Source organism: Tyto alba, unplaced genomic scaffold (assembly GCF_018691265.1).
Source record: "Tyto alba isolate M040663 unplaced genomic scaffold, T.alba_DEE_v4.0 Super-Scaffold_8, whole genome shotgun sequence".
In the NCBI taxonomy this organism is placed as follows: Eukaryota; Metazoa; Chordata; class Aves; order Strigiformes; family Tytonidae; genus Tyto; species Tyto alba.
The window spans coordinates 4,295,401-4,321,711 of NW_024881329.1; the positions used below are offsets into that span (position 1 = coordinate 4,295,401).

At 46.1% G+C, this 26,311-nt stretch overlaps 1 protein-coding gene across 1 annotated transcript in view; it reads left to right on the forward strand.

The window, feature by feature from the left end:
- Positions 1-7,375: 7,375 nt before the first annotated feature.
- SLC22A18 (solute carrier family 22 member 18) overlaps positions 7,376-26,311 on the forward strand; it is a 61,515-nt gene continuing 42,579 nt past the window's right edge. The window contains exons 1-4 of the mRNA XM_032984964.2: positions 7,376-7,558; positions 9,623-9,720; positions 12,332-12,477; positions 13,246-13,378. Of these exons, the coding sequence (XP_032840855.2) occupies positions 7,376-7,558; positions 9,623-9,720; positions 12,332-12,477; positions 13,246-13,378 (560 nt within the window). The remainder of the gene's footprint in view (positions 7,559-9,622; positions 9,721-12,331; positions 12,478-13,245; positions 13,379-26,311) is intronic.

Genomic DNA, 26,311 nt, shown 5'->3' on the forward strand with positions numbered 1-26,311 from the left:
CTGCTGATAAATCCAGCCCGGAGTGACTCTGCGTACCTTTGTCCCACCTCTTCCATCCATAGGCAACGAATATCTGCGACGTACAGCTGTCCCCCCACCCAGCTGGGCACGGGGGCAGCCGTCCCCTTCCCTCCACGTCCCGCCAACCAAATGGAGCAAGGCTGGGAGGGGACGGGTCTCCGTGGGCTCTGAGCAGGTAAGGATTTGTCTGAGGATGGAACACAGACCTTTTCCTGTGGTAAGCCATGTCCGGGACTGCTAGGTTTCACAGACACACACTTTGCCCTTCTCTAGTTGCTTTACGCAGCAACATACATTAGTAGGAACACTGAATACACATCCGTATTTTGTTTGTGTTGCGTATAGCTTCTTTGGAAGGCTAACCGACAGAGAGATGCTTGTTACATTGTGTTGCTGGTGGTCTCCTGAATGCTCAAGAGTTATAAATCAGGCAGTTGTTTGATTCTGACACAGGAAAATGTTTTGGTAAATGCAGGAGGCTGGAGACTAGCTGAAAATGTCTGGGGCTCCCATTGTGTGCAGAATGTAATGTGTGCAGAGGAAATCTGCAGCATTCCTATGGCAAACCACAACAAGAAGCTCCATACAGCCCCAATCAGTTACAATTCTCATATAAATTATAATGGCTTAAATGTTATTTAAATGATAAACAGCTTTTGCATTCCAGACATTGCTGTGATTCCAGAAGGTGGCTGTATAATACCAGCTGAATGAAATATTGCATATCGCAGGCTAAATATGAGGCTTTAGTTGTGTGTGTGTGTCTGTGTCCATTTTTGTCACATCTAGTATATTCTTTGGCTGTAAATCTTGGACTTCCCATGCACCGTGTGTATCCTAGAGCCCAGGGCTTCATCCATTATCCAGCAGGGAGTTGTCTGAAGGTTGGTCACGCCAACATGCCAGTAAGCTGAAGACACAACCACAGAGACACCAGAAAGTATCCATCACTGCTGGGCCATCACCATTGCTTATCAGTGTGTGCAGTTCTGCCTGGACCCTGCTCAGCAGTATAATCACTCCTTTAATCACACTTTCCTACATAAATGGCCGTGTCACACTTGCTTAAAACAAGTGTGGCTTCAGCACTGGGAAGAAGAATGGCAAGTCTGGGGGAGATCATCCCTTGCCCAGGAGAGAGCTCACCCAGCAGACCTGGGCTTTCACTAGGGTAAGAGTCACTTTTTTTCTTGCCGGTTCTTCAATGTCCTAGCAGAGCGGACCACCCAGAGGCGGCTGGCATTTGATGTCTTCACTTGAAGGAGAAGGCCGGTGGCTGTGCTCCAGACAGCCCAGCAGCCCTTCTCCACTGTGTGGCAGCAGCTCACTGAAACTTGAGGGGTTTCTGTTTGCTCAGGAGAGATTTTGGGGTAGCGGTGGGCCACGGCCATGGCAGCACCTGGGAGATGACCCCAGAGGTGAGTCCTCTGGCTGAGCTGAAATCCTGAGCACTCGGTGCGAGCAGGCATGAGAGGCTCATGCCCTGACAAGGTCCTGCTGGAGCCGGTGAGACTGGATGGGTACAAAGAGCTGAGCTTTTTCTTCCTCTTTGGTCATGTTATTCTTGGTGTAACTCTCCTGAATTCAGGCCACGGGATTTTTCCAAAACTCTTTTACAATTGACACAGTCTCTGCCCCATCTGCATATTTTGTTGTCAAATTCCAGCATTCAGAAATGTTCTCTTTTGGTTTAATTTTTCCAGAATATTAGAGAGGAGAAACTGCCCTGTGGTTAAACAACAGGACTGGCGTCCAAAGGATGATCAAGTCTGACTCCAGCCTTTTCCACAGACCTCCTCTGTGATTTCGGGGAAGTCATTAAACCCCTCTGTCTGTTAGGGTCCCATCTGCAAGACAAGGAGGATCTAATTCTTTTCCTTCGTATGAGTCTCAAGCTCTTTCTGTATTTGCAGGGCACCAAACAGGGCTTCGGTATTAGCTGGAGCTTTGGGGATTTACCATTAAAAAGTTAATAATAACCAGCCATATTTCAGATAAAATGTGATTTGCAGTTCAATATGCTAAGTAACAAAGACTTTACCAAAAGAATGAACAATAGGCTTTTCCATTTCACAAAATAATTTGCCAGGCAGAATAAGCACACCAGCATTTTTATAAAAACAAATTACAAATAATTGCTTTTTGCAATTTAATGCACACATAGAAAGAGCCAAAAGAGTTCAGCAGCCACTGGGAATCTGATTTCATTGCCGATTTGGACTGTCTCCGTAGTTTTTATGAAAATCCCTGAAGACTGTGCTATTTTGTAAACTAAACATTTTTTATTTTTTATTTTGCTGGCCATGTGGAGTCTTTTTCCATTCATTAGTGAGCTGCTTTTTTCATGAACACAATTAGACAAAGGAATAAATCAGTCAACAAACATGGGACATAATTTTGGCAATACCAGGCCGTCTATGGTCTTATTTGCTTAACTGTATAAATCTTTCACCAGACTACAAATGAGACCGGTTCCCTCAGTGTTGGGGTCAGGGGAAGAGAGGGATCCGGCCAGATCCTGTGGATTTGACGGCTCCTGCCGACCACGGCTGGTGTTGAGCAGTTTCCCTCATTACGGCAATTCAGCATTCCCACTATTGGGGAATCGCTTCGAGATATTTCTTCCATTTCCTCTCTCGTAATACAGAGTTTAAGAAAGATCACCAGGACTGTAGCTCCCTGAGGGCTATGTAAACCCTGTAACAGGTTTGTATGTCTCTCCTCGTCCAAATATCTGCACACCTCAGTGGTTTTGGTGCAGTGACCTCACAATGCCCTTGCAAGGAGGGGAAGGGTTAGCCTTGCTGCTTCTTGGGCAGGGAGATAAGATATAACTATTCATCTCGCACCTCACGTCCCTCCTGGCACCCCCCAGCACACAGCCCATGGAAATGCAGTTTCACTTTGCGAGGAGAAATGAAAGCTTTGCTGGACCCAGGAGGCAGCAATTCTCTCCTCAGCATTCCCAGCCAGCCCTCATGCTTGCCAGGGGTATGGGTGCGTACCCACAAGGGCAAGGATTTGTGACTGAGCTGTGCTGGAGCAAGATTTGGTTCATCCCACTGTTTTTTTTTTTTTGTGTGTGTGTAGTTAGAGAGACCTGTCAACTCACATTCATACCGGATTTGATACCTGAGAGATGCCTTTTATCTCTGGTCAGCACGTGTGCACTCTATCCCTCTTCAAGGGTCTTTTGAGGCTGTAGAACTTGTTATGACCCTCTGCAGACATGTGAATCCCACCCAGGGTACCTTGTGTTGCTACAGGTCATGTTAAGCCTCCTCTGTGAAAAAATACAAGTTGAGAGAAGAATTTGTCATTTATTTCCCAACAATTTATCTTTTTTCAACCAACATTTTGAACTGCTGGTGTTGCTGTGGGTGGATTTCCCCTCCCCATATATATGCTGGCCTAGCTTCCCATTTCCAGTGATTTAAGAAAAGATTTCTGCCCAAGTAACATAAACAGTAAGTCTTTATAATTTTTTTTAAAAATATGTTCTCAGGTTTCCCACTCTGTTTTTCCAGAGATCACCCGATAAATAGGCCTCAGGAAAGATATACCAGGGAAGACAACTATAAATACTCTAAAAATGTTGAAAATAAGTGTCAAGGCTTAATGCATAGCTAATGGTCTAATCTGCAGTTTCATCACAAGACATATATCTCCTTGCTTGCTTTCAGTGTAGTCTCCCTGGAATATCTGTCCATTTAAAGTTTATTTATCCTACCCAAGAAAATGTATTTCCTATTCATAACCTATTCCTCCCCAGTTTTTAAATTAATATTTATTTTTTAAAGATGGCTTGTCAGTGACCGAGTGCTACCCGTGGTGTAGTCTATAACTGAGCCAGAAGAAGCCTTTAAATAAAAATGCAATACCAGCCTATGTCATCTGTCATTAATGGTGCATTACTGCCACAGGCATGGATGAACTGGCCCCTAGCTGGATGGCTACAAACATGATGTTCAGTGGGGCATAGCTGGGAACAGAGTTAATCTCCACCACACTTTGGCTCCTGCAGACATTTTCAGACAGGCTTCTCACTCAGGGGAGAAGGAGGGTCTGCCTTGTGTTGATCACACTGGCTGCTTTTCTATAGATGCTCCTGCTGCCATTTTAGCCCTTAGATCAACTGATTCATGGGGTGAGATTTTAAAAATCAGGTGCTGAAAGTCTGGAAAGTCTAAGATCCTGCACAGAAGACCTTGCAGGAAGACACGGAGGTGATCTGGGGCTGCCAACATCTTGGCCAAGTTTGAATACAGCTCATCCCTCCATCCTTGGGGCCAGGGCAGCATGGATGTGGCTTGGCTCATGGCTTCTAAAGGTGGCTTAAAACTGCCACCCTCTTCCCTTTGTCCTGGCCATGCCAAAGGGCAGGGATGGAGAGATAAATCCTGCCCGAGGAGACTATTGCTAGAAGAGGATCGCTGAGTTGGGCTCAGGGCACTTTCTTACTTGCAGCCTGACCTGGGATGCTAAGCAGCAGGCTTGGGCACTAAGCCATCAACAGGCGTCCAGTGACGTACAGGAACCGAGTCTGGTGATTGTAGCTCATTCTCCAAGGTCACCTCCACACCAGGCACTAGTGTGGGAGTTTAGCTCCCTGCTTCTCAGAACTGTGTCTTTTGCCCCAGAGGCTGAAAATTAAACTCCGTGGGTTTTTATTCCATTTCCCTTGTCAATGACAGTAAAAAGAAACTAAATCTGAGTGAGAGCATGTGGCTGGTTAGCTGTCTGCACTGCATGCCCCGGGCAGGACAAGGTTCGTATCTGGTGGAGAGTGGCTGCATCTGCAAGTCATTGCTTCCCTTGGTTGACTTGCTGAGATCTGTTTCCAGTTGCTGAGACAAACTCACCCGTCAAAATATTGACGCTTTTCAAGTCCAAGTCAGCAACACTTCCTGTAAGCAGTATTTTACATTGCATTTGCATGAGTTGCTTTTTTGGTTGTCTTGAAACCTCCATAAACAGAGTTCTGTCATTAATTTTACTCTTCTATTCAATGTTGGTAATTTGTACATTGTGCCTGTACAGCACAAACCAGGGAGTGACGATGGTGGTGCCGTGCTGTAGGACATTCAAAGTGCAGGCAAATCCATTGTTTCCCACTGAGATGAACCAAATGTTGAACAGCGATCCTTCGCTAAATGGGGATACATGCTGGGTAATCTTCCTTCTTCAATAACAATATGACTTCTAGGGCGTGGTGAGTTGGGTCTGTTTGAGTGCTGGTATCGCTGTAGGAAAGTCAGTCTTTGAAGGTGCTTTTTTACTCATGCTCTGGCTGAGTTTGCGAAATGTTGTTTCTGTGCAGCCTCCAGTGATACAGTACCCACCCCTGGCGAAATATTAAACCTTTGGTCTTCCACCTCCTTTGCCAGAGGGTAGAGCCTGGAAGCCCTCATCAAATCCCGGGGCTCTGCGGCAACATTTGTTGAATAAGAAGGTGTGCCCAGAGATCTTACAGTTCCCTCTCCCTGGGCTTGGCTGGGAACCTGGGAGCCCTGACAACCACTCCAGCTCCAAGCCAGCCAACATCTGTGTGTGTCCCTATATTGATGTGTCTGTGTCAGCCTTCATGGCGAGTCAAAACTCTATTTCTGAACAGAGGTGTTACCAAATTGGAGGGACTGGCTGACATGGTCAATGACGGAGCCTTGGGAAGAAGATCTGCATGAAATGTGAGAGCTGGATCAACCAAAACCTCAAGATTTTTAACAAGTTGAAAATGGTGACAGTTTCCCCCAAGCCTGTGGCAAAACATCCACCTGCATCAATACCAGCTGGGGACCGACTGGACACGTAGTAACCCTGGTGTGAGGACCGTGGGTGATGGCGATGCTGTGCAAGCCAATCGTGCACAATCAACAGGAATAAGGCACACCATGTAATGGGCCATTTGAGGAGGAGCATGGCCAGGACATCCAGGAAAGTTGTTATTCCCCTCTGCGTGGTGCTGGTGAGGCTGACCCAGTGTTGGGCCTCCCAGTTCAAGAGGGTTGTGGACAAACTTGATTGGACCCAGGGGAGGGCTACCAAGAAGGCCAGGGATCTAGAGTACATCATCTTTAAAAGAGGTGGAGGGAACTGGGCTTGTTCATCCTGGAAAAGAGGAGGCTGAGGTGATCTAACGGCATCCTGCAACTACTGGAAGGGCAGTTCCAGAGATGATACAGCCAGACTCTCCTTGGTAGGGGCAGCTGATGCCAAGAGGGGCAATGGCCAAAAGCAGCAGTTTGGAAAATTCTGATTGGACATTAGGGAAAACTTATTTCTTAGATACTCAGTGAGAGGGAAAATCTATTTTCTTAGAGATTTTCAAAGCTTGTCTAGAAAAAGCCACAGCTGAGCTGATGTTTTCAAGGTGGATGAGATATCCTGAGGTCCCTTCCTACCAAAAGTCCTGTGATTCTACAAAATCAGGGCATTGAGATCTCTGCTTTCTTTTTCTCTCTAAAATAAAGATGATGCTCAACCATACTTCAACAAGTAAGAAAACAAACAAACAAACCCTCCAAGCAGACAGACAAACAAATAAAACCCTAAGTAAACAAGCAAGCAAGCAAACCAACCCCCCAAAGGACAAATGAGTCTTGTTTATTTAATTCCTCAGTTTACAGTCAGACTCATGATTTGTGAGGACTTAATACTTTTTTTTTGTCATTTTTTTGGCATTGGCTGGTAATTTTCAGTCTGTGTGGAGTCACATGTGAATATTTGCTAGCTCAGTCTCTCTATAATTTTTCAGCACCTGGTGAAGAAGAGAAAACAGCTCAGTTGGAGGTACTGATGAGAGCAACTCTAACTGCATGTAAAACCTACGCTTGTTCCAGGAGCTGTATAAATCTGCTGCAAGAAGCTCGAGGACTACTGTTCTGTTTTAAGCTTCACTTGCAACCTCCAAAAATAAAATCAAAGCACTTTTCATGAAGCATTAAAACAGTCCCCTCTTCTGAGCCACCAGAGGCAACAAAAGTGAAAGGAGTGAAACAGTTAAAGAGTTTGTCACGTGCTCTTGTCTGGGGCAATGTCCACTTTCACCCCGCTGGGACTCTCACACTGGTCTTTGTTGTGATGGTACTTGAAGCAATGAGCCCACCTGGGACAAGGCTGAAGAAGGAAATCTATGGTTACCTTTGATCCTGCCTGGCAAGTAAGCAAAGGGGAGGAAAAAAAAAACAAGGAAAGAAAGAAAAAATAAATCCCTGGCACACTGACTCAGCACCTTTCACACTGTAAGCTTTGAACTGTACACACAGCTTCTGCACCTTACCTATGCTTCATCTTCCCAGCTAGAAAGCACCTTTGTGTCATTTTTTCAGCCTGTCAGCCTGCAGTAAGTCATTCCATGAGTGCTGTGAATGCAAAAGCCAGCTCTGGAGGTGAGGAAGAAGCCTCAGGAATGAGGAGTGAGATCCTGGGGGAGAGCGGCCACTCGGGAGAGGTCAAGAGGGGACAAACAATCCTTGTTGCCTACCTGATTGCAACCCTAGAGCTGACCTTCCTCTTCATGCAGATGGGAGTCATGCCCGTGAGTATGGGTTGTCCTGCTTCACAGCATGTCTTGCCTTCAGTGACAGGCAGTGTAGTTTTCCAGCAAAGTCAGAAGAGAGTTTCTTGCAAGAGAGCAGAAAGTGTATTCCTACCTAGCCCACCAGCTGTGACTGTGTTCAGGGTATGCCCAGACAGTAAAAGCTGGTTTACTATTTGTACTGCAGTAGCACCTAGAGCCCTTTCCTGGCCTGATGATCCTGGGTGAAGCTGATATAATTTGTGTCTTCTTGTAGTGGGAGAGTGACCCGACAAGCAGGCAGCAGAAATCAGAGGTTTCAGATCAGAGGTTGGTTTTTCTGAAGGTGTGATAAACCAGCCGTGAGTGGGAATCATCGCTTCTCATTTACTGGACTCTTCTGTCTGGTTTCATAGAATGATTACAATCATTTAGGTTGGAAAAGACCCTTAAGATCATTGAGTCCAACCATTATTCTAACACTACCAAGTCCACCGCCAAACCGTGTCCCTAAGTGCCACATCTACATGCCTTGTAAATCTCTCCAGGGATGGTGACTCAGCCACTCCCCTGGGCAGCCTGTTCCAGTGCTTGACAACCCTTTTGGTGAAGAAATTTTTCATAATACCCAATTTAAACCACCCTTGGCACAACTTGAGGCCACTTCCTCTTGTCCTATCACTTGTTACCTGGGAGAAGAAACTGACCCCCACCTCACTACAACTTCATTTCATGTAGTTGTAGAGAGCGATAAGGTCTCCCCTCAGCCTCCTTTTCTCCAGCCTAGACACCCCAGTTCCCTCAACTGCTTCTCATAAGTCTTGTGCTCCAGACCCTTCACCAGCTTTGTTGCCCATGTTCTTTGGACATGCTCCAGCACCTCAGTGTCTTTCTTGTTGTGAGGGGCCCAAAACTGAACACAGTATTCAAGGCGCAGCCTCACCGGGGCTGAGCACAGGGAGACAATCCCTTCCCCGGTCCTGCTGGCCACACTATTTCTGACACAAGCCAGGATGCTCTTGGCTCCCTTGGCCCCCTTGGCCACCTGGGCACACTGCCGACTCATATTCAGCCAGCTGTTGACCAGCATCCCCAGGTCCTTTTCCACCAGGCAGCTTTCCTCTTCTTATGACCTCCTGGATCTATGACAGGCCTGTCCACCCCTGTCTCTGGTGATCCCATTCCTTGTGGGAGATCCCTCCATGGGTTTTGTGCCTCCAGGGGCAAACTGCTCCTTCCTCCTGGGACTAAACCAGCCCATGGTGCCCCAAGCCTGTGGGCTGAGAGAGAGTTTACTTATGGGCGATTGGTATAGTGGGTCACCAATCAATTACAGGGAGTCCGGGGACCTGGGTGCAGAGCATGTACCAGGGAAGCAGACGAGATTGGGGCACCTCCACACCTTCTGAGAACTAAACGTGGCTGAGGGTTTTAAACAACTCTTAGCAGATGGCACAAAACAAAGACATGAATCAGAAATAGTTATCCCTTGAGCGTAAAATTTTTAAATAAAAAACTCCCAAGGACTGTGAGTCTTCAAGGTGTGTGTCCGTGGGTTTTTTTGCAAACTCAGGTTGTGTGAGTATCATCTAGATTATAAGTAAAGGCAATATTTTGCCCATGTTGTGCTTGCACTGATTCCAGCTTGCTCAATTAAACAAGAGCTCCAAGACCTTACTGCAGTCATCTCCCATGTGGTGCTTGGGCTGCCCCAGATACAGGGTCTGGAGGCAGGAGAGTGACTTAAAATGTACCTTATCCCCCTTAGCAGTAGCTGACTATGCTCAGCAGTGTTGGATTGCAAAGGTAAAGGGTGATTCAGATTTGTCATCTGGTGCAAAATTGATGGTTTTGATCACATCCCCCTGATCTTTGTTAGCTGACAGTGTGGGATGGAGACTTTTGAGCTGTATTAAGGAGCTTGTGTCTGACTCAGTGAAGATTTAATCTGTAAGTATGGGGAACTGGAGGAAGTGCTTGTTTGGAGCTGTAGTCCTCTCCACAGAGACATTAAGTTCTTTATTCAGGAATATAGTGTACTTCATTTCCCCTGACCTGTTGGGTTTTTTTTTTTTCTTTTTTTAGTACTTGGCAAAGAGCCTAGGTTTGGACTCAGTGGGGTTTGGTTACCTTCAGACAACCTTTGGTGTCCTCCAGCTCGTGGGAGGTCCCATTTTCGGAAGGTAAGTGAGAACAATTCTCATGATCCTTTTCATAGCTGAAAAAGGCCAGACATTTTTATACTTTAATAAAAATTAATTTCATTTTGGTTTGTGGTCCTGTTGAAATGTTTGAAGATTTCATAAATGGGCAAGGGGAAAATAAATACTGTAATTAGAAATACCACAACATAGAAGCAGCCTTTATATTAACTTAGCTATGTTTTAATGACACACATTTAAGCATAAAAATATACTGGGAACAGGCCTAAACCCTCAGAGTCCTCAGAGCCCAGGTCCTAACAGCTTAATCCTGCAAAATTTTTATAGCCATGTGTAACCCTAGAAATGTCTTGTGACTGGGAAACCTAAAAAAGAGGGTATTTATTGAAGTTAAGTAGAGCTGTCAATGAACATATCTGAGGGTCGTGTTAATTCTACAGCTGAATCTCACTGTATCTACGTCAGTGTTTAATACAAAGCTAGACTTGTATGAATCTTTAAGGACTGATACATCTATAAGGTCATCTATCAAAATAATAAAAAAGTGGAAAAGACAGGTTTTGTGCCTCTACCCCATGGGACACACACTCCTGTTTCTAATGAAATGTAAATGGCCCAAAAAAATCTGAGTGGTGGGGGAATGCATTCTCAAAAAGCAGAAAAAAATTGAAAGAGCAGTGTAATCCAATGATAGGAAACTAAAATGAGGCCAAGAAAATCTAGCTTTTCTTCTAAGTCCTGCTACTGATCAGCAAAGTAATATATGGTTACAGAGTTGGTGCGTGCCTCAGTTTTCCTGCATGGGATTTACCATTCTGGTTGATGTAGATTGTGAGTTCTACAGGATCCTCTGGTACGTGGTGTATAGCACTTCAAGGATCTGAACTCTAAAAGCCCTTGGACACTACCATAATACACACTTTAAAATTAAAAATAATAACATTAAACTCCCCACTGCAGCTTAGAAGAAAATTCATTCCTAAGAACAACGATGGTGCAAAGAGCCCAATCTGAATGCTTTCTCTATTAATATATGAAACTAGAGTAATAATTCTGTTCTGGATCTGATGTCATCTGAAATCTGGTTTTCCTCTGTCCATGTCACTTGCTAATGTCCAGAAGGGATGTTGAAGGGAAGGAGAACGGCAAGCCACAATCCATGTGAGTCTGGACTCCTGCTGGTGTAGGTGGGACTGAAGGTGTAGATTGCCAGACTGAAGCCAAAATTTGCAACACAGGTTTGAGATAAAAAGGGTTTTCCTAGATGTGAGGCTGCTTTGACCTCTGTAAAAGTAGATAAAGAGAAAATGGGAGGGAGGGGGATAAGAGGGAAAAAAATGTGTAGCTTAGGCCAGTTTTTTTCCTTGTTCTTCTTGCTTGATGCTCCTAAACAGCCATGAGAAGATGAAGCAATGAATTTAAGCAACAAAATCAGAAAATCCCTGGACTATGTAGTGAATAGTGGTCTTCAGATTATAAAGAACTAATATACATTTCCCTGGCTTTCATGTGAACAATGAAGTTTTGACCCATGCCTCTTCTTCAACATGAAGCCCTTTAATTACTTATGCTTAGCTTTGTTTGTAGACCAGTCTTGGCATTTTGGGGAGGTTATTGCTTTTAGTGTAAACACAAGTAATTGCTATGCAAGGTAATGTTCACCTGCAACTTCAATAAAATGAAGGAAGGAGGAATTGAAGTGAAAAGCGCTATCTAAGGTCTGGTTTATGGTCTTCATAGTCCCGGTTGCTCAGAACCCTTTCTGTGGTTTAATTTAGCTTTTTAAAGTATCTTGGAGTCGAATAAAAACCTGATCTGGATGCCTGGAGCAAATTTGAGTCACTGGGGTGAAGTCTTTATTGAATCTAAATAGAAAAGTACCTTCTTTAAGTGATGCTGAATGAGGAATGTTGCTTTGAACATCCTCGTGAAAGACATTGGAATAACTTCAGTTGTCATTGAACCTGAACTAAAAAATTAGCTAGCCTGATTCCCTGGTCTGAACCAGCTCTAAGATTCACAAAGTAAAATTTGAGGGCGCCATGCACTCTGTAGCAATGGTATTGTGGATGAGTTACTGAGCTGAGCTGCTGTAACTGCTGCTGCCTGTGGCTGATCTTCAGCAGCTCTGATATAAGCAACATTTATTGATCGAAATGCCAGGGGAGGAGAGTTAAGCAAGGACATATTATCTTGTGCTTATGAGGGGTCTGGAAATGGTCTGTGACAGTTGCTGGCACATTTCTCCGTTACACCCAAGTGTCAGTGCCCATGTTCCTGGGTGGGCAGCTGGTGCTGCAGCACTGGTCCTCACACTCCTCCTCCAGGCAAGGCTTCCAGTTTAAGGGGGGCTAGTTTGGTTTTTTTTTTTTTTTTTTGCAAGGCAAAGTTTTATATTGTTGGCAGTCAGCAATTAAGAGAGGTTGTTCAATGCTCAGAGCCAGTAAGCCAAGATCCTCTGAGTATCTAGTCTTCTTTTGGGAACTGAGCGCTTCTGAAAATCTGATCAGCGCTTCCCATGACAGATAAACGAGAGCGAGACGGCCGTGCAATTCCATCCATCTTCATGCATTACACTTGTAATGACCTGCATGGTCCCACTTCTGACAACCTTGTATGATTTCTGTTCCAGGTTTGCAGATCAATTTGGCACCCGAACAGCATTAATTCTCTCCTGCGCTTCTGGAAGTGCCTTCTTCCTGCTCATGTCCGTCTCCACCAGCATCCCCCTCCTCTTCCTCTCCAGGCTGCCAGCAGTGTTCATGCATGGGCTACCAGGTAAGGTCGGTCAGAGCTGAGTGGCTTTCCACGTTCATTTTATTGCCTGATTCCTCTCTTCTTGCCCAAGTGGCTGGAAGTCAACAGGCTCAACAGCATGAAGCAAGGCAGGAAGAACATTTAATGGTCATCAGGGATGAAATGGTGAGAATATGAAACAACAGATATATTGGTTATAAAAAGTAGGGCTAGTAGCCCATAGTCCCAGGGTCCATCCTCCTGTATAACCTTGAGCAAATTACTTGGACTTTACCACCCAGACAGGGATGGCAATCACTTGCTGGCAGCAGAAAATCCCAAACTTCTTGCCTTCTTGCAACCAGGATATTGTATAGGAGAACTTTTCCCTTTCTCCTGGTAAAATGAGCATATTGGTCAAAATGAAATGTGCTTACAAAAATACCTTCCATTACCCACCAAGCTGTTCTGCTTTAGTTGGCTTTTCCTAGATGTTTCTAGTAAAACCTGTAAGCAACCTTTAGCTACTAGAAGTCTGTGTAACTCATGCAAGAGGGCTCAAGTTGATAGGATGTTAAGCCTCTTTTTGCCACTTGAAGTGGTTTATTTGAGTGGTTTGAGTGTTTTTGTTTCCTACGACTGACAGGCTGAACCAATTCCACTCAGTGGTGTGCACAAGCATTTGCCCTGGGGTTGCAAGGACCGTTTTGTGGCAGGCACTGTTTCTGTGGTCTAAAAATGTGTATACCTGCTACTCAGACCCTGTGGCAAGCTGATTTCAAGGTTGGTTTTTTTTTTTTTCCCCTGCAGGTGCTCAGAAGGTTATTACAGACCTGACTACTCCCTCCCAGCGTGCTGATGCTTTGGGGAAGCTGGGTCTTTGCTTTGGAATAGGCATCATCATTGGCTCTGCCCTGGGAGGTGTCCTCTCCACCAAATTTGGGTGAGTGACCTGCTTGTTCAGTGTTGGCCTTGTTGCAACCATTGAGGGAGCTGCTAAGGGGTATTTTGCTTTCCCCCCAGCTTTTGATGATATCTTACTGCTGGTGGCAGTAGAGGATCGTACCAGAACTCAAAATTTTGCTTTCTGTACTGCTACAAAGAACTACTCCCACAGTTTTTAAAGAGACCTTGTCAAAAAATCTCAGCTTCAGTCTACTTAAATTGTTTTAAGAAAACATTGAAGTGAGAAATGGGGCCTGTCTGTCTCCCGGTTATCTTCTCTTTGCTGCTGAGTGTGCTGAAAAACAGTGTGCGCTGCATAGGCTGCTTTTAAGAAACAGTGTTGTACAACTGAGAAATCGAAACTGGGAGCAGTGTGAAACTTGGGGGGAAATTGGTGTGGTTGGGGGATGCTCAATATAGAGGGGGACATCGGGAAAGGAAAAAGCAAGCTTGGGACAGCAGGGGAAACAGTGAGGAGGTCAAGCCCTGTCACAGCAAGATGAAGCACATGCCTGCTGCTTCCATGTTTGCTTTCCACAGCCTGGCACATCATAGCAGGCTGCCACCTTCTCTTATGTGCTGCAATAGGAAAGAAATGCCTGATTTTACTGAATTTACCAGTCTATTATTAGGAACATAAAAGAAGCTCAAACGGTGTGGTGTGTCAGAGAGCTTTGCAGGCAGGGAAGTGCACATGGCTGTAATCTTCCTGGAAGATTCCCCAGCATTTCTCCAGGGGGGAGGGGGGGGGAGGGAAATAATCCCTTGTAAACTTTTGAGGGTTTATTTTGCTGCTCTTCCTTTATTACGGACACTTGCTTCTGCACATTAAGTTTAGCATGGAAATAACTTGTTTCAATCGTTGTGAGCATTAGAGCTGCTCTACAGTGTAGGATAGAGGTTAAAAATCATTAGGGGAAGCTCTGGTTTTCAGGAATTGGGTTTTTCCTGGAAGGGCTCAGTGTGGCTGGCAAGTGTCAGTACCTGCTAGGTGTCATGGTCGGCCTGCCTGCCAGTGCTGCTGGTGGCTGCTGTTTTTCTTGCTTTTTTTTTTTTTTTTTTTTTTTCATTATTTTTGTCCTAGCATCATAAGTGCACTGGATCGTATATGGTGATGTATCACCCGGGCATTTTGCACAGGGCAGCCTTGGTTATTGTGTTGGGTGCCATGCATTGCTCTCTGAACCCTCTTGTGCGTCCACATGTGTTCGTGTGCTTCAGTGATGCTACTTTGCGCCTCAAATCTTTGCAAAGGTTAACTGAGTAGAAAACTTTAACCTTGCTGCTTTAGGGAGCAGCCCCGAAAACTCCTTTTGCTGCTATACCTTGGCAGCATTGGGCCAAATTAATTGCTGCACACAATCTCAGAAGCTTTCTCTCTCTTCTGAAGCGTGGAAAAGTTTTCCTCAGTTCTTTTGTGGCTGGTGCCTGTTCTCTGGCCGATTGACACAAGGCTGGCTAGGAGGATTCATTTTGTAGTTGTATGAAAATTGGGGATGTACATAATAGTAACTAATTCAGGATTTTAGAGTATTTATAGATATTGATGGTTGAGTGAGGTTTTAATAAGTATTATTTTTAATCAAATACAGTGATTGTATCACTTGCGTGTTAGCTGTCTGGAAGCAAATGTTACCTCAGTTCTCAGCTTAATCCTTGGTTATATGCCCATATTTAAACATCATCATTTGAGTAGCATTGTTATCTAGCAAAAATGTATGAGGTTTCATTTCCCAGCATGTGCATCAGTTGCTGGTTTATAGAAAAATCAGCACTGGGGGAGAATCCCCTGTTTCGGTTAGAGACACTTGATTGCTGTCCGGCTTTTGGCTGCTGGGGCTTGGTGCTGTCAGACAGCAGGATGCTTCCAGGCTGCCCAAGTTGCTGCTTGCTTTGAAAGCTTCTGACCCTTACGTTTTGTGCCTGCAAGACAACGCTGAGAAAAGTGAAAGTTGCCTGAAATTATGGGAAAGTAAGGGACCTGCACCTAAAAAACCGCCTGGCTTTTGGCTTTCCCTCTCAGCCGGCGGAGGGCAGCTTCAGCTCGCGGTCTGTGCTGGCCTGCCGGAGCATCCCACCGCCGTGAGCATCCCACCGCCGTGAGCATCCCACCGCCGGGAGCATCCCACCGCCGTGAGCATCCCACCGCCGGGAGCATCCCACCGCCGCGGGCCTGGGCGGCTCTTCCGCCCGCAGCAGGACTGGGGCAAGCAGCCTGTCTGCTGGAAGCATCTGCAGTTCTCCATGAGGATCTGGGCATCCCCCTAGAAGGATGGTAGGAATCCCCATTAGCAAGGGACAAACTCCAGTGTGCTGGCAGGAGCCTTCTGACCACTCTGGCATGCCGATGGTTTGGTAGTAACCTTCACTGAGGACAAATCCCACCTTTACTTTGACACCGTGCTTAGCTCCTCTGCCAGACTTCTGCACAAAGATTAGAGGAGCAATCTACAGAATTTCACTGTTTTGGCTGATATTGGTAGTGAGCAGGAATTTAGCCCTGTGCGCAGATGAAGACATCTCTGTCACAAAACATCCCCCAGAGCATCCCCAGCACATCTGGCTGTGCCTGTATCACTGACCTGGAGGGAAAAGGGTGCGGATGTCACGGTACGGATGTGCCCAAAGCTCCTTGGCCCTGTTGCTGTATCCCACAGATTCACCGTTAATCATCCCCCCCTGTTTCCCACATTTGTACAGGAAGGCTCCAGCCATACTTGGAGCTGTAAAACCACTTCTATTTTTTTCATAGAAGAATGACCCAATCTCCTTCCTTTGAAAACAAGCATTTCTGCCGTGTCATGGAAGAGCAAAGCTGGAGATTTCTGTCCACTCTGCATTCTTTGCTCTCCCTCACCACAAAGTTGGCCAGCGTTCCCAGTCTGTTGTTGACAGCATTATTCATATGTTAGCAGTGGTTTGTATACAAGAGAGGGGGTAGAAATCAGTCTCAGTTCCTCAGCTGATGTCATTTTGATATTATTCCACTGTATTGTATTTACCATTGATGTACTTGACCTAAAGACCTGGTCAGTTGTTGTTTTCATTGTTGAATTAATATTTGTCAACCCTTATTTATTAACAGAGCCCCAGGAAGTTGAATGGCTTGTTCTGTTTTTGCATAGGACTTTTTAGATGTCAGATCCTGAACTCCTCTCCTAAACTGTAACCACTAGCTCCAGACCTTCCTCTTCCTCTCTCTAAAGTATTATACTTTTCCCCCATGTTTTCCACAACTTTGAATGAAGCTGTAGCAAAGGAATTGTGACTTTTAGTTAGACCTGGACATGTTTCATCTGTGGAATGTGGCTTTGCCTTTTGCAATTAAAGATGATGCTTGCCAGCTGGCTTTGCCTTACCAAATGTAATTGCTGGAGACCTCGCTCTTAATATATAGCCCTGTCTACTCACCTCTGTACAAACAGTGCATACAGCTGTCAAGAACATGCTTTCTATGGGCAGGGTGATGGTCAGGCAAATTTATACCACTTGAGGATGGAATATAAGCCAATTTATTCACACAAGCAGTTGTAATCTTAACTATTTGGAAAGCGTTATCATGTTTGTATGCTTTTTTTTTTTTTTTTAAATAAGTTTTTCTGGTCATTGACCAGTTGAATCAGGATTGTAGATACAAAAATATCTAGCTTGGAAATAACTCCTGTAGTTCAGCTGAGGTCTCCAGGTTTTTTGAGAGTCTGCAAACTCCGTGACAGCTCATCCACAAAAGGTAACTAAGGAAAGGAGCTCTGTTCACTCTCTGCAAATGTTCCCCCCTCCCTGTACACTTACTGCAAAGCTGTTAGGGGACCACAGCCTGCAGGTGTGTGTGTACCTCTGGAGAGAAGTGATTTGGTATTTATAGTAGACTTTTGTGGCAGCACCGTGGGCGAAGGGTGAAAGAAGAAGGCTGGATTAGTCTTCAAAAGTGGAAAGATGAGCCTACGTAGTTAATTACAAAGATCTCATCGTTTCTTCTGGGACTGTGATTAATTGCATTTGGCTGCTTCTTTCTTTCTAACAAGGACATACAGAAGCTTTGCTGCATGACCCAAGATCTGTTTGCTTTCTATGGACAAGGAGACATTTCTTCATTTTAGTGACTCAGCTGTAGGCTTAAATCTCTTGGAGCAATTATTCTTTTGAACTTGGGATTTTCCTGGCCAAACCCCTTTGGTTTCTTATTTAATATTATTACAGTAGGCTTTGGGGATAGTTGTTTTGTTTTTTTTTTTTTTCCCTGGCTGTGCTATTATCCTCTTCCTCAAGGGGAAAAGAAGCAGCTTGTTCGCCTGGAGTAGGGAATTGCATTTCTTTTCAATAACCCATTTGAACAATGTCCTCTGGCAGGGAATTTTTCATCACTTCGCAGCAGAGTGGAAAAACTGTGGGTGTTAAAAAGGCTGAAGGTTGGGAGCTGGGAAAGAGGGTGGGAACATGGCAAAGGGTGAGAGGGTTGTGCTCTGTTCCAGGACAAAGCAGGGCATTCTGCTGCTGGGAGCCACTCCTGCTCCCTTCCAGTAGAAACTGTGGTATTTCTCTGCTTGGGGTGATGTCGATCGGGCAAGCATGGATCGGTGACACTTGTACAGGCATTGCTTTGTCCTTTGTATCAAGGGGCTTTGGGGAGAGAGAGCTGGTGTCTGCCTGCCAGCAAGTCATCCACGAGCTGCAGCGTGGTCTGTCACCATCGGTTGAGCTCTGTGGTGCCTTAGAAGAAATGGGGAGGGAATAGCGAATGGGCTCATTGTCAAGGAGCTTGCTGGTTTGGGGAAGGTGCAGAGGACCTCAGTTGTGGCCTTCAGTGAAAAATAAAACAGGATCCAGAGATTCTTTTTCTTATTTACTCTGCATGATGACAAACTGAGTTTTGGAAGCCGCGGTCCCAAAGATTGTCTGGAAGGTCCATGTTAACTAGGTCTGGGTAGAGGATCATGCACATCATCCCTCCTTGTTGGTTCAGAGTTCAGATCTAGGACACTTTTCTCCTCTCCTTTATTGCCAGAACAAGAGCTTTCTAGTTGTGATGACTTGTTTAACCTATTCTTAAACCTGAGAAATGCCTCAGTGCACTTTGTGTGGAGTTCACCTAATCTTAAACACCTACAGTGAAGACAGCTGCACCTAAATTTGCTGTTGTTCTGTGTGGTTGATGGAGAGGCACAGGCACTTCTACAGCACCACTTACCTCTCCATGAAGCAGACCTGAAACAGCCCAGGGAACAGTCTGTTTTGCAAGCTTTCTGCTTACTTAACAACTGAGTCCCAAGACACTAGCTCTGGCCATCAGCATGTTGTGCCTGTGGTCATAATCCTAGAGTTTGATGCTGGATTGTGAATGTACCAGAATCACCAGGATCCAGGTCCTGAGCAGTTTCTCCTGTCTGTGCTGCCTTCATGCAACAAACAGGTCTGCGCTAAGCTCAACCCCAGCTCTTCCTTCCTCCAAACCTCTACCTCGCCTCTCACTTCTAGGCCACCAATTTTAGATTTGGGTCCACTGGCTTTCTCCTGTTTGCCCACTGGAAGGTCCCACTGACGCTGCAAAGGTGCCTTTGTTCCCCTTTTGCAGGCCTTCAGTAAACCTGGCTCTTCTGTGCTCTCCCTACAACCCCTGGCTTGAACTTCAGTGAAGGGAAACTTGATGTTGGGGCTGAGAGCTCCTCGTTGGTCCTTCGCCCATAGGTGGGGCCCTTTCTCAAGGGAGGAAGAGTGGGGTTCGCCAGCAGCTCATGGGAGGGAGAGCCCATGCCTTGTGGCTGCCCCCAAGGGTATGACTGAGGAAGGCTGGGCTTCAGTTGAGCTATCGGGATGCTGGTTGGCAGCCCCTTCCTCAGCCTTGTCAGGAGCTCCCCATTTTCCTTCAAAACTCTCACTCCCACTTACCTTTCTCCAGAGATTTGGTGGGAGGTCTGTGACCGTGGCTGTACCAGCTCACAGGGGATGTCCCTCTGCCCTTTCTCCCCACAACACCCTCCTTCCTCCCAAGCATCTCTGCCCATCTGGGTTAGCTGCTTTATCTTCCCAGAGAAGCCATGATGAAAAGGCATTAAAAAATAACAAAGGGAGCAAGTATCCAGAACTCCCCTGTGTGTCTGGTTTGTATTGTTTGGAGAGCTGAGGTTTGGGGGCTGCTGGGAATTGACTTGCTCCAGAGCCATGGGAAGAGGGCCTCCTGGCATGGTGTCCCTCCAAGGGTTGATAGTGGTTACCCCAGCAGACAGACAGTTAGGAAATAAAGAGGGGAAAAATACCTATGGGGCAGCTAAGGAAACTTCCCCACTCCAGCTTTCATCGTTCCCGTGCACCCAGGGAGGCTGCCCTGCCTCGCCGCCCCATGCCTGGAGTCAGAAAGTGAGGGGGCGGCGGGTGAGCGAAACCCTGTTTTGTGCACGTGGTGGCTAGATCGCAATCAAAACTGCGTGTGTTTGTGAAGCTACCTTTGCTAAACAATTATGGATGTTTGAACACCGCTCCCCTCAGCCAATGCTTTGAAAGCGCTGGGTCTCTGTGCGGAGTGGTGCCCTGCCTGGTCAGCTGTTAGCTGTGTTTCTGCAAGATTGTGTTGAGGTGGTGGCTGATATTTCTTGTCAAGCCTGGCTTAACAGCCCCAAGTAATAAGTGTAAAAAATGGGGAGAAAAACCAACCAAACAAAGCAAAACAAAAAAACAAACAAAAAAAAAACAAAAACAAAAAACCAACCAACCAACAACAACAAAAACAAACAAACAAACACCGAAAAACCCCCAAACAAACAAAGAAAACCTGGAATTTTAGGGAAAGGCACAAAATATTTTGGGTCTGGCCTCACTAGCAGAGGCAGTGTTGGATGGCTGAACGTGGCCTTCAGCGTGCAGGTTGCACAATGAAGCAGTGTCTGCTCATGACTCACTGGAGCTTCATCTGCTCTTCCCACTCCTGGACTATTTCACGACTGGGCAGCAAATCCAGCAGTATCACCAGGGATTGAAATCCAGGGAAATACTGGTTTCTTTGTTAACAGAAAATAGCAAGCACAGAATAGGCGGTGGTTAAGTCCCTGAACTGGGATTTGGCTCTGTCACGATTTTCCTGCAATGAGAGTAAGTCATCCCATCCCTCTGCACTGTTGTCCCTCATGTATATTATGAGGCAATTAGATGTTTTTTCCTTCTCTCTCTCAATTCATTTACAATATTGATAGTTAGATTATGCAGTCTTTGGGATGCAGACTCTATCATGAGGTGTGCTCATGCAAATATCTACTACCTCAAGGAAACACATCCAGTTTTTCCTGGATGTATCTTCTTCATCCCCTTGTGTCCTGGGCAGGCAGAGTCTTTGTGAGCCCAGTTACCATCCCATTTTTGGATTTTGTCTATTTTTGTTTTTTTTTTTTTTAATTGCTTATCAAAAGCAAGTGCTAGCTTTTTGCTGTTTCAGGGAAAACAGCAAAAAACCCCTGAGCTCAACTGCCATTGTGCACAGTGGTGGGACAGTCCCAGAGGTTGAGGGCTGAAGTGCAAGGCTGCAGAGCTGAGTCTAGCAAGAGCCAGCAGAGTGACCCAGAGGGCAACATGAGGTGGCACAACCTGCCTCTGTTTGTGCCTGCACATGTTCGTATGGACAGCTCTCTCCTTTACATCTCCTAATCTTTTAGATTCAAAGGGTCATGGTTACGTTTCATTCTGATCTGCTTCGGTGAATGAACCCAGCCTTGTGGTGAGGTCGGGGCAGGAAGGATGTGGTGCTTGTGTGGGAAGGACTATCAGACGAGGGAGGGAGGGAACGTCGGGATGAACTGAAATGTGTGGATTTGGCACATGAAGGGTGGACTGGGAGGAGTTAAGATTTGGAGAGCTGAGGCTCTGCAGGAGAAAGGCTTAGTGCTTTTAGAAATATTGGGTCACCTGGGGCAGTAAGATTGGGACATCAAGGGGCTTGGGCTGGAGGGAAGTCGTATTTCCAAAATGGACCTTCATTTGCCACAGGAGAAGAAAGGGGACGACACACCCACTGCTGCTGCTCTCCCTTTTTCCTCCTGCCTGAAATACAACTGCTGTAAAGGACGAGTGGAAAAGTATCACTTTTGGATGAGTTTGGGGTTGGGTATTAAACCCTTACCCGTGCTTCTCTTGGCCATTGCTGCCAGATTGATGGGATGAGCAGGAGGCTGCTGGGTGGATGGGAAGACAAGACGTACACCCCATTTTCACAGGGTGCCAGTTCACCGTGACCCTGGGTGAAGGCCAGGCCGCTCAGATGGGGTGCTCATAGGGAAATAAAAAGGGTGTGACCTTTGCATGAACTACACCAGCATCCGCTGCCCCACCCAGGGTTATTGTTTCCTTGCAGTCTCTTTATGAAACCCTGCTCACAGCCACTCCACCAGCCAGGGAGAGCCAAAGGTATGTGAAGCATTCCAGGCAGTGAAAGGAGCCAGAGGGCAAAGAAGTTTCTGAATGGCCATCTCCAGGCTAACCCCAGCGTTTGTTAGGGCTTGTCTCTTTAACCTGACAAATCATGGGTTATCACAGCCAAGGGAGAAGGTATTGCCAGCATCAGAAACACACTGTAACGTTCAGATTGCAAGCTCCTGACGGCTCAGGCTGAGCCCCGTGCTGTGCCAAGGGCTGCCGCAAGTGCCCTTAAGCACCGCTGGCAAGCAGAGATGCTGATCCAAGAGGAGAGCAATGCTAGTGGTGTGATCTGAGAGGCCAGACACCCCGGTGAGGGTCTATCAGTGCACAGGGCAGAACAGAACACTGTGTGCTGAGCCAACCGTGGGTCTGTGCCACGGCGCATGCAGAAGCACTCCCAGTTTGCCCAGCTGGCATTTGCAGGAGGCAGGGCAACATGTCCTATAGGGTTGTATTTCATTTTCAGAGATAGGGAGCAGCAGCTTTGGAGGAGTAGAATGTCTCATTGTAATTAACTATTGCCTGGGAGGTGACTTGGTTGGCCTGGGAGAGACACAGACCCTTATACGTTCATTAGAATAATTTGCTTTTCTTTATAAAGGCATAAGGGGGTCTGCTCTGCTCTCCAGCTTCTCACTAAAGCAGAAACACATCGATCAGGCTTTCCAGAAATTACTGTAATTTTCTTTCAGTCTCACACTTGGGGATGTCTAACATGGATTTTCAGAGGATAGGAATTTAGTACTCAGGATCTGAAAACTTTGAATATTTTTGAGCATCTGAGGTTTTTTTGTTTATTTGTTATTACAGCAATTGTTGCTTGCATTTTAATTTATTTTTCTTTGTGGAGAGGGGGATTATACATCTAATCCTTTGCGGTCTGTATGCAGTGTTACCTTTCTCAGTCTCACTTAAATTTTCCTTTATTCCGTGATATTCTAGGCTGAGACTTTTGGACTAATTACTTCTTTACAAAACTTCACTGTGAATCCTTTTGAAATCTGCACCGTCTTTATTTTTATGGGATTTGGTTTGTTTCTCTTTTACCCCAGGGTATGTGATCTGAGACATATTGAAGTCATTGGAAGTGTTCCCTTTGAGTTTGGTTTTAAATCAAGATCTGGGTAAAGAAATTTGTATAGGAAGGAAGAAAACCTCCAGAAACCTAAAAGATTCCTGCAGGATATTTCTTTTAAAAACCCAGATAATTAGAAATCCCCTTGGAAAAGCCATCTGGGGAGCATCTGAGCAATGCTTACAGGAGGCCAGAGTCTTAAGTGCTGTTCTCAGACTTTAAAAAAGGAGGGGGTTGAAAGACAGTAATGGTTATTAAAGCTGAGGATGCTCATGTGTCTGATGTTTAAGCTTATTTCCTACAGAAGCTTAGAAGGGCTTTTTCCTGATATAAAGCTGTGTAACAGATTATCTGTATTGTGTGTGATGGGTTTCTTTCCCTCCCCTTTCCCACTGTCCAGACACAGTTGGATATGAAACAGATGATAAAGCAATTCTTCTGGCTGATGTTTTCCAGTGTAGTCCTGGATGTTTCCCAGTCTTCCAGCAATTACTTTTCATGGCAGAGAGAGACCTACTTCTAGATGGACCTATTGATGTTTAGAAAATAAATTTTGAAACCATTTGTTGAAGAACCCCTTTAGGGTAACCAGAAGAGCCTGTGGCTGGTGACACCAGGCTCACGCCTCGCACTACACCCACGTGTGTTCTCATTGCATGCAATTACATGGTCTGGGATGTGTAATTGCCTGATTGCAATCTGTCCACCCTACCAAAAGTTGCATCATTTTGATTTTGCCTGGGTGTTGTGTGGCAAGCACTTTTCAGATGGAGTCTCTTGGCCCTTGAAGGATTCATCGTTTTTCCTGTGCTTTTGTATAAAGCCTGATTATTATTTTTTAACTTATTTCTTGGGAATGAAGGTTCATCTGTGGCAGGGAAGAATTTGCAAAAGCTAGAAAAGTACATCCATGGTGCCAGGCTGCTCTGAATAGCAGTGGAGCTAAATTGTTCAAAAGGTTTCCAAAACACAAACTCTGCCTTGATCATTACAGAATCATCCAGTGTGAGAAGATCCCATTTGCCCTTCTCCAGCTGTGCCAATTCATCCCGTTCTGTGCTAGTGAGAGGCAGGTGCCCACCAGGAAAGGGAAGGCCATTAAGGGCCATATGCGTTAGTCACCTACTTCAGCCTAACAGGCCCCAAGGTCAGATGATGCAAAAATGTCTGCCAAATACCTACCAGGAATAATCCAGTTATGAGATAAGGCCTCGCCTATCTGCAGGTCTGCCCTGAGAGGGGGACGGGGCAGCGAGCTTGGCGCCGGGCAGCAGCGGCCCCGAGTGAGGGGGAAAGCGCAGGAATGCAAATGGCATGCTGTAACGGGGCAATGAAGCCGTCCGATGGCACACCCGGGCACTCTTTTATTGTGGGTGAGGATCTATTTCTGCACTTTGGAAATGAGCCATCCAAAAGTAAATGTTTAGTCAGCCTTGCAAGCTGTCTGAAATGCATGACGTGCCTGTGACAGGGCAGTTTTATGGAGATGGGGCTGACCTTTCTTTGCTAAATGTGATTCTGCTATAAAGAAAACATTCAAAAGAGGTGGTAAGGTGTGGGTGAAGTTCAGTTTTCTGTCCTAGAGAGGGAGAAAAGGCAGTCTGCCACTTCTGCAAGGACTCATAAAAGGCATGGGGGGGCTTCCGCCACTGTGGAGATTTTGCCCTTCAAAACAAGCCCTGAGTTTGCAGCTTTGTCACGAAACTGAGGGTCGCTGTCAGTATTTGGCTTGCAGGCATGAGCGGAGCCACTTGGTTTTCTGTTGGGCCAGGCTTCTTGCTTGGGCCAGGAGCTGCAGCTGCAGCCTGCGAGGGCAGGGAGGAGGCGGTGCGGTGAAAAGGAGGGCTTGGTCACAGCGCTGGGGATGCCACGGCCATGGGAGCAAACGGGGACGGGCCGCCAGACACCCAGCGGGAATCTTTGCCTCGAGTCAGTGACCCAGGGCCGTGCTGCCAAGGGGCAACAGCGAGGTCTCCAGTGGGGCAGAGTGGGCCCACCACGGGGCACTGGGTGGGGTGGAGCGAGAGGGACAGCGGGCACCAGCAGCCGAGCACTGTGGCTTGGCCAAAACCTAGCTGAGAGTAAGTAGAAAGCCACATCTCCAGGCTTTGGCTCTTGGAGACCTGCAGCTCGGACTGTGTGATGGTTGGGTCTGGGGCTGAGTTTTAGTTCATTTGGGAAAGGAGCGAGTTACAAAATGTGGATCTGGGTTCAGGTTACAATTCTGCTCCCCAGGGCTATTCCAGGTGTTCAAATACAAACTTTTGGCCCAGGCCCATCTCTAATTAGGCATATTCTTTAAAAGTATTTTCCTTCCTCGGCTCCTATACTCTTGGCTTGTCTCCACTAGCCCTCTTTGCTGCACTAGAACATGGCTTGCTGGGTATATTAATTGAACTGTTTACACACCTGGTTTCCTGCAAGAAGAGACACCTAGCTCCTTCTTTTGAAAAGTCTAGCCCAGAGGCTGTAAACAGGAGTTGTGCTATGTCTGGAAAAGCTGAACTGCTGCTTATCTGCACTCCCCCGGGCTGTGGGAGCAGCAGCAGCTGCAGACACAGGTCAGTTGAGCATGGAAACTAGCTTGCACACTCTTCCCACCAGTCCTGTCGTCCCACCTGGATCAGGTCCTCCAGCAGTTGAGGAGCCACCTTCTTCGCACGGTTATTCACTTTTATTGTGATGGTGACAGGATGGGCCCCACCTGGCATTTGAGTCAGCTCAGATGCATATTTTGCCTCATGTATGAAAGCTAGGGATGTCATCCTGGAGTTCTGTCCTGTGCAGGACTGCTGATGGAACCTTTTCTCTCTTTTCATGGCTTTACCTTCCAAAGCTAGTTTCTGTCCAAGCTTCCCAAAAGCAGTGGTGAGTTCATCACCCCTTATACTCTTCTAGTCATGGCTAAGGGACCTCTTGCATAAGCTCAAAGAATGATTGTGGAAGGAAAAGTTTGGTAAGGCTTGTGTGGTGTGGATCAGATTAAATGGTCCCTCACGATCTTTTTGGGCTTACAATGTATAAGCATAAACAAGTGCCATTGCACAACCTCGATTTCAAGGTATAAGAGGAGGAAAAAGGCAGCACAAAATCACTTGGCTGATGCTGTCAAGGATTTCTACTTCTGAGTCACATAGTATTGGAAAACCCCATAGAGCTTCCTTAGATGTTAAAACAGATGTTCAGACCCTTCTGGGGAGTCCTTCTTCACAGCAATGTGCACTCTGTACTGCCTTAAAATACGCTGATTTTGTGGACATGCTATCAGCTTCTGAATCCCACTTGGCAGCTGCTGTTTTACTGGGTGACACAGTTTTACTTTGCTGCTTCGTTTCTTTGCTGAACATTACTTGAACTTCACCTGGAAGATACCAGCTAACGTCTGTGTAGGGCTGTGAGTTGGGAGGGCTGGTGTACTGTGCCGCTGGTTGTCTACAGGCTGTGGAGTGCAATGCT